At 42.4% G+C, this 8,722-nt stretch overlaps 1 protein-coding gene across 2 annotated transcripts in view; it reads left to right on the forward strand.

Moving 5' to 3' along the window:
* The first annotated feature begins 2,019 nt into the window (after window positions 1-2,019).
* Window positions 2,020-8,722, forward strand: part of pitpnm3 (PITPNM family member 3) — a 70,355-nt gene continuing 63,652 nt past the window's right edge. For both annotated transcript variants that reach the window (XM_031573207.2, XM_031573208.2), the window contains exon 1: window positions 2,020-2,359. In XM_031573207.2, coding sequence (XP_031429067.1) covers window positions 2,335-2,359 — 25 coding nt within the window. In that variant the 5' untranslated portion in view covers window positions 2,020-2,334. The remainder of the gene's footprint in view (window positions 2,360-8,722) is intronic.

The raw sequence follows: 8,722 nt of genomic DNA on the forward strand, positions 1-8,722 counted from the left end.
GGAATTGTTTTGTCATTGGCCTTCCTGACTGGTACAAATAAACTGTCCCTCGTGGAATGTGGTAATGCAGCACGGCTGGACAAGAGGATGGATATGCCTCAGGTCTTTGGTTCTATCCGTGTCCATTTAAGGGGACTTGTGTCGGGAATCCATTTGGGCTCTCTGTCCAAGGTCGCCTTCCTGGTGACTTCCGTCATAACTGGCTTTGTTATCCCAATTGCCTGCACACTAGCCCGCCCAATGTGGTTGGATGGAAATCTCATTGCATGGACATAGGGTTTGTAAACATGGATATCTGAATTGCCCGATGGGGTAAGAAACAATATGGTGAGTATTCACATCAAGTAAATGTTGTTTGGAGAATGTCAATTTTTTTGTTTAATCTTATTTGTAAACATAATAAGTGCAACAAATCTCAGCAATTGATTTTAACACCAATGGGGGGGGGGGGGGACACAGGGTAGATTCTTTAGAAAACATGAACATGACATTTGACTAATGTGGGTATTAGGGGTTCTGAGAAATTGTGTCAATATAGCTTTTTCCTCAAGGATATTAGGTGTAGCAAGTTTCCCAAAAGAAATCAATAAGTCGTGATTGATCTCTAAAGCAGAGCACCCCATTCAACAGTTCCAAGCTGGGCTGCCTACAAACGCAGATGGTCAAAAGAATCCGCCTTGGCACTCATGTCATTGATTGCCTGGCCTTTATGTCTCCTCCTTTATTTCTTCTACATACTCTTGGCAACCCTATGACAAATCAAGCATTGCTGGCGTGATGGTAATTTATCCTGCATCAGGGCACACTACCAGGGTGTTTCACTACCCTAGTGTTTATTTCATTTCTGACATGGCAACTTGTTTCCTGTAATGTTTGAAGGTGCAGGAATAGGGTTTTGGAGAGACAATCTTGATCCATCGGTGCTTTGGCTTTTGGCTCAATATAGCGGCGTTTGGATGGAGACAATCCTACAGGCTATGATGTGACGCGTGAAAAAACAGGTGAGTGTCAAAATAAATAACTAACTCAATTTGGTTCATTAAAGCTCAGGACTGAGTGAAAATTGAACACCCGCTCTCCATCTTGGCGACATGTATGTGTGGTGTACTCTGTTAAATGGAAGAAGAGGAGCAAAGAGCATCTGAGAGAGAGCTGCATTGCAGCACCAGTGCAGACTCAAAAAGCAATCTGGAGGTACTCGTCCTCAGGCTTTTTCTCTGTGCTTTTTGCATATGCAAATAGCAGGAGCAGGAAGTCGAGAATCCTATCCATCTGAACTTGGGTAAGACTTGCATGGCATTGTGTTATACAAAAGTAAAAGAAAAGCCTTATAAATTGAACCACATTTGTGATTGTATAATTGGAATATCTTTTTGTACATTTGAATGAATTATGTAGGATGTAGGAATACATTTGTAATCACCTGTATCTGTCATTGTTTGACATTAACCAATTCTTGGACTATGCTGTGTCAGTAGCTTGTATCTTCAAAAACCATTATCTGGAATTACTGTAAACAACTGTCTGAAGAATAAAATGGTTTCCTATACTCTTTACTATTCAATCTCGTCATAGGGTTTTCACATCTCACGTTAGAGTAAATGTACAGCATAACGTGTGAGTTCACACCCTTCCCTTGCTCCATCCCTGCACTCACCCCATCCCAGTACAGCAAGTAATACCAGTGCCTCTCACAGACATACCAGGGTGTTCATAACCATGGATGAATCTATATCAGCAGTCCAACATCCCATAGACAATTAGCATTAGTGGTGGCAGTTTTCTACTCTTGACACGACTAAGAATGAGCCACAAAGTCCAAGGCACACGATATTAAGATTAGCCATTGTTTCAAATCTCGCAACTGACTATAAATATTTTGACATATATGCAAAGCTAAATTGTAAGGTGACGAATACCGAACACGAGACAAATTTGAGTTGAACAGGATTCTGTGAAGGGACGCCCGTTCAGATACGTCGCAAAAGCACACCACTGGAGGCAGTCAAACACTAGTCCTCCAAATTCTTGTCCTATAGTTAAACAGGGGAGGGCATCAGAGAAGTCCGCATAGACAGTCATGCCTGAAGTCTGGCTAGTTTTGTATGTGGAATAGATGTAGTCTTCATGGGTCTGGGAAACGTTGAACTGAGGGGCTGTCGCATCATAAATGATACGAGCGGCATAACAACCCTTGGCTTTTCTCCACTGGTAGGCAGGCAGTCTTCAAGGAGCAGTGACGAAGGAGACTCAAGAAAACACGGCTGTTTGGTCGAAACTCAGTGAGAACACGCTCCACAGCGCTCATTTACCTCTTCTGTGAGGCGCGTACAGATGGCGAAGGAAGCACGAGGAAAGGGTAAGTTACACCTTCCGAATGACATCTTAAAAAATATATTTTCTTCACAATTGATTACATTAACAGGTAGCACAAGTCAGTGTGCCGCACCTGTAGTCGTTTAAAGACGCGTGGTTCACGCGGTTAACAATCTGTTGGAATGCGTAACCTGCAACCACAAGTATCTGGAACAGAGCCCGCAGTCATGTTTTGGCTATGCTGTATAACGTCCAAGTCATTTGTCTGTATTATCTCCAGAAATATTGCGACTTTAGTCACCACATTAAAATCAACGGCACCAGTTCATATAAGCCAGTAGGCATACATTACCTGTTGGGGAAACTTGTAACCAGCTTTGCGTTTTTCTGGGTTCTGTCTAGCCAATCAATGCAGTTCTGCTTGTGTTTTGTGACAGTTTAGTAGCAACGCCATTAATATTCACTTTTTGAAAACGTTAATTTAGTAATAAAGGGTATTCGTGTATGGTGTTCTCCTGACATGATTTGAGCGCAGTGGATAGTGTAGCCTGTCAGGTAAATCTGAGATCATCTCCATCAACCCACTACAAATAGCAATGCAGCACTGGCAAAGAAACTTAACAGTGACCTTGAATACGTACGACACTAGGATTTCGAAGATTGCATGACGTGCAACGATGTGTTGTTGAAATTGTTCAATTGCACTTAAAAAAAAAGAAATTAAACTGTTAACTAAAGGATATGACTGAACTGTGCTGAAACAGTATCAATGCTGGTGTTAACATTGATAAAATTCTCGTTCTCATTTTATGGGTTGAAAGTGGCTCAACTCGCCATCTACTGTGTAAAATCACCTTGAACCTTGCAAGGCGATACTGACATAGTGAACGGTGTGGTACATACCTACGTCATGATAGACTCTCAGTCTACTAAACTTTAAGTTTCTTTCCGCTTCTTAGCATTTTTCAAAATTATGCATTGGGTGGGGTTTGGCTCAGAGCTGGGGGTGAATTTACACTTCAAGGTCTGTCTTAATGCCATTGTCAGTTATTGCTTTCATTTCTTTTAATGGTTGACTCGTTTGAATGACATCATGACAATGATTGTGTTTGTAGGCTACTCACCCAACATGAGAGGACTTGCCTTTTGATAGAAACATATTACAAAATGTGATGCCTGAGCAATGCTTAGCATTGTCCTGCAGGATTACCAAAACAGCATAATGCAAGATTACCAAACCATCGATACATTGTCGATACATTCTTATTGACAGAGCCTTATCCATTTCATTAGGAGGTGACTGAAGGCAAACACACCGCGCATGCCCCCTGAACATGCAGATGTAGTTTTGTTTTCTTTTGGATTGCATTCACTGGGAATGTATTGGTAACATCATTCTCTCTTATCACTGTGTGTGCGCGGCTCAGCGAGTCTGCTGTGGGTTCACCCACCACGGCTATCTTCCTTATCACTGCTGGTGTAGCCCAGCTATCTCCCTCCTTCATTGGAGAGGTATTGATTGTTGAGTGATGCTTGTAAAATAGTGTGATGAAAAATGCAAAGCATAGGGACTGCCAGTTTATTATTAGGTGTCATGAAGTTATATTCAACATTACCGCCTGTTTTCTAGGCATGTGTTTTTTAATGATGATAATATATGATGTTTCTTGCAAGTTGGTCAAGATTTATATTTATGTTGATTTCAGCAGATGTTGCCACCACCCATTTCCTTTGGAGACATTTTCTGTTCTGCCATGAACTGAAGTATAACATCTGGATCGAACTAGATTCATTTTGGGGTTTTATTTAGTTTCTGCCATGCACTGAAGTATAACATCTGGATCAAACTAGATTAATTCCTGGGTTTTATTTATTTTCTGCCATGCACTGAAGTTTAACATCTGGATCAAAGTAGATTCATTCTGGGGTTTTGTTTCTTTTCCTTTAACCTTGGGATTGTTTTCATGTTAGCACCTCCTTGCTATGCAGGATTAATGCCATCAGATACAGTGTTTGTTGTTTATTTAGAGGCTTGATGCATCAGAGACACTGACGAGATGTTAAGTTGTTGATCTGTTCATCTTTGTCTTAAAGCAGCCACAGTTAATACAGTTTTAAAGTCTGTGAGACTGCAACAGCGCCACAGCAGGCTGTAATTGACTTAGATTTGAACAGAGACGGAGAGCCACCGTGAGCAGTTGTTCATTGGCATTTCATAAATCTGTAGATAAACTATACCATCAATTCCACCATATCGAGCTAGTGATGCTCATTGCTAAGACATATGGTGGCTAGAGTGCACAGCTCTGCAGCTCGTCAGGCTTGTCATTTAAATTTACACACTTAGTGCCGCACTTACAACATGTAGTACAATTAGAGCATTCACCGTTATGAACACCAGATTTCTACAGCAGTTTATTCAAAACCGAATGAGAGGGAGAAGGAAAAGGGGAAGAGAAAGACCAAGACAAAGCATGTTGTGTGTTGTTGTGTGTGTGTGTGTTTGTGTGTGTGTTGGGGAGTAAGTAAAAAAGACCACATGATCTCAGCATGGAAGGAAATGGATAAAATGTAAGTGGGTTTCGGAAGTGAGTTTTTGGAGCAAGTGTTATGCGATGCACAAACCTAAAATAGGGAACATCCTGTTTTCCCCCAATCTCTGAATGCTCACAACCAAAGAGTCATTTTCAGGAAATATCTAAAGCAGTCTTTGATACCTCTGCCTACCTGTATGTTGAGCTTGTCATGCAGTGCCTGTATAACCAAAATGGTAAAAATAGAATGACATTTGTGTCTGTTGCTGGTTTGAGGAAAATATTGATAGTACACAAGCAATGATGTCAGAGATTATTGGGGAGTTTGTCACAAACAAGGTACATCATGTGCACTTGCCTGTTTGTCAGATTTATGAAGAATGTCTGGCTTTCATAGTTGTATTCTTTCAAAGCCAGCATTTAATTCACTTGTAAATGTCCTCCTAAATATACAGTTGTTGTGCCGTAGTGAGGGTAACTAGCCTGGGCGCCAAACTTGGGTTTATATTCCTCTTTTCTGTAACCCATAATACCTTCAGACTCAATTGTATATGCTCACATCCAGCCTTTACAGTCATGGAGCAGTACAGCTGTCATATCTCTCCGATTGCCGCTCCAAGTGGGGAAATTGTTTTATAATTGCCTTGTCTCAGCAGGCAGATGCCGCTCTGTCTTATTTTCTCGCACCTGCTTTGTGGCTTTGTTCAGATCAACTGCATTCTTCTTCACCAGAGGGCATTCTTGCAGTACGTGTGTCTTATCTCTTTTTGGCAAATACTATGTGCACAAGCATGCAGTTGATTCTAGAAAGAAGCCATAAAGTGGCACAGCATTGTTGTCTGGCAAGTGAGGATGATCATGATTTAAGTGTCATATAGGCTAGGAGACTCATTTCAACTGGATTGTGGATTCAGACTTTCATACCCTTGTATGAAAGGACTATGTATCCTTTCAGAAATCTCATCCTTTTTATTTTCAGTGTCACTCCATTAGGTGATTACTGTCATCTTGATTACTGTTTTGTGAAATCAAACTGTCAATCTGAAGTATCTTTGACTCTTTGTGGGTACTTGATGGTACATCTCTCACAGCTGTTGCTGTTGACTGTTGCTTGATCTCCATGGATATCATTCTCTATATGTTGTGTACCGCTGGCTTTAGACAGTTATTACGCAGTCTGTAGTATTAAGATACGGTGATGAAGATTTAGTTTTTTGTTTTGTCTCGGTGTTTACTATTCATCTGTCTTTGCTTTGAAATGATTCTATCCCAGCATGTCAGAGGCAATTACTCTGAATCAGATAAATATCACTTTAGCTCTCTCAAATAGACTGACTGGAGGGAAAAAAGGATTTCCTGTTCAGTTCAAGTCTAAGATGATGGTGTTGTGCTAATGTATCCCGAAGTTTTTTTGGGTGTGGTGCTATAAATAGCTCTGTGTGTGTGTAGAGGGGGCGGCGGTGATGGACAGCAGGTCTTTGTTCTCTGCTGGCCCTGCGGTCCTGATAGTCGATGTGCTGCTCTCCAGCCCCTCATCATGCTGCCTGTTGCCCAGCACCCTTGCCTCTGTCTGTCACACCAGCTCAGCGCTCTTGTCATTTTGCAGGGGACATGTCCCCGCATGCATAGCAGGCTTCTGGATTGCAACAGCATTCGGCGCAGGTGTTTTTTCCAAACGCTGTTTTTGCCTTTATAGTAGTGCATTATAGTGCTTGGATTATCTTTATGCCACTGACCTGTCCTTTATAGGTCCATCTGTTTATTCATAGCACTCACATGAAATCAAATCCCCACAGCATGAGGCGACATACGGAGTGAGCTGTTAAAGATGTCCAATGCATTTCAGATTGCTATGTTAGTCCAGCGAGGCTGGTAAACCCAGACTACTTTGCACGTTTTAATGCGTGATGAGATTTATCAATGGCAAAGTGGCAGTTTCGCGGAGGTCTGTGAAACTGATGCTTGACCATTGAGATGGCAATGCAACCATGTAGTGTATGTATTGCCGTCATCAGTTTCTCAAATGTAAAGCACCATCAGGTAAGGTCAGGTATCTGCAGTTGACTTTCAAGTGATAAACAGCATGCTCGCATGGGTTTTAATGTTGTCCGATTCATCCATTTTCTTCAGTGCTTGAGCCACTGTAGATGGTTCAAACGGGTCGCTGAGGCCATTCCTCTGCCTTTGTGCTGCAAGCGGTGTGCATTCCTCTCATGTGAAGTTCAAGCATCTCCCCTTTCCTCCCCTCTTGCAGCAGGCGTGATTAAAAGTGCCCTTCCCATTCCTGGAGAGAGGGACCTAATCGCCTGCCTCCCTCCGTGAGCCTTTCACCCCCCCCCCCCCCCCCCCCCCCCCTCCCAGGGGTGTTTTGTTCAGCCTAGTGTACCTTCACCCCAGTCTCTCCTCTCTGAACCCAGCTTCCAACCTGAACCACAACAACCCAGCTGCACCCACCAGCCACACGCTGGCGCCCTGCACGGCTCCTCTCATGTCTGTGTATGAAACAGGATTGGCTTCCCTTTGAGCCTCGCTCGACGTTATTCAATTTGCTGCGTGGGAATGCAATTGGCGCACACTGGTTAGCATATGCGGCGCAGGCCCTATAACAGTCCATATGCCGAGACGAGAGTGAGTCCCCTTTGGGGAGAAGCTCTTAAGAGTGCGTGTTGGTATTCCGTGAGCAGTGTGGGGGGGGGGGGGGGGGGGGGGGCTGATCGCAGCCTTTCCCCCAACACCCAGCGTCTACTATTTAAGCTGCTCAAATTGAATCTTAATTGTGTGTTGCAATTTCATTAAATGATTTCAGATACCCCTTAATTATCCCATCAAGCGTGCACCAGACCTGGACTCTGTTCCGAGAATCTCTGTGAACCTTTGGCCCCTGTTGGAGAAGCGTGAGGCATGATGTATTGAGATGAATGGAGCAGTTATGTGAAGGCAGTAAAACGCACACGTCTATAGATGTGAAACACATAGTTAAGCCTCAACTCCACTGCATGCATAATCTCGTGCTGTTACCAAACTGAATCTTGGCTTTGTGAAATGTGTAGGAAGATGAAAGAGATTTTAAATTTCTCTTGATATTCAATCTGAAAATCTTACTTACGGTACATGGCTTCTATGTCACACCATTTTGTTCATTATTTATTTTCTCTGAGTCACACTCTAGGTCACAGTACAATAGAGATTTGTTAGAGATTAGAGATAGAGATAATTAGACATTAGAGATAAATAAGATCAACAGCCTAAAAACCAAAATGCATGGCCATGCTTCAGAGAATAAGACTCCTCATTGCCACCCTCTCAGTTCTGTTAGGTTGGTGTTACTGCTACCAACCTATATACTGCCACTGTGTTCATGCTAATCACCATCACAGCCCGTTACCAGCCACAAGATTGATGTATAGCTTACAATGGACATAATGTGAATGGAAGTATCGAATAGTATGAGATGTTTGGGGCTTTGGTAAGCTAACGCCTGTGTTCGTGCTGACATGCAGTACAAATTTAAGCAAGCTGTGATTCTGCTGGCTGATATGTCATATACTGGCTGATATTAGTGGTGGGGAAAAAAATCGATTCTGTTCAGTATCGCGATATTTTGCGCACGCAATTATATCGATACAGTAGCGCAAAGTATTGCAATATTTAATTATATAATTATGTGTTTTACTTTCGGGTTTTCTCCATTGTTTTTCTCAGAGTTTACTCTGATAATATTACATTTGCATATTACATCCACAAGGTGGCGCTTGTTGCGGTGCTTTGTTGTCGTGCATTCAACAGCAAATTCAAATGAAAATGGCTTCACCATCACAACCGGTTGTACACGGTTTGTATCAATGTAATGTTAGCGAATGAGGGGTGAGAAG

The sequence above is a fragment of the Clupea harengus genome, chromosome 9, assembly GCF_900700415.2.
Source record: "Clupea harengus chromosome 9, Ch_v2.0.2, whole genome shotgun sequence".
Classification (NCBI taxonomy): domain Eukaryota; kingdom Metazoa; phylum Chordata; class Actinopteri; order Clupeiformes; family Clupeidae; genus Clupea; species Clupea harengus.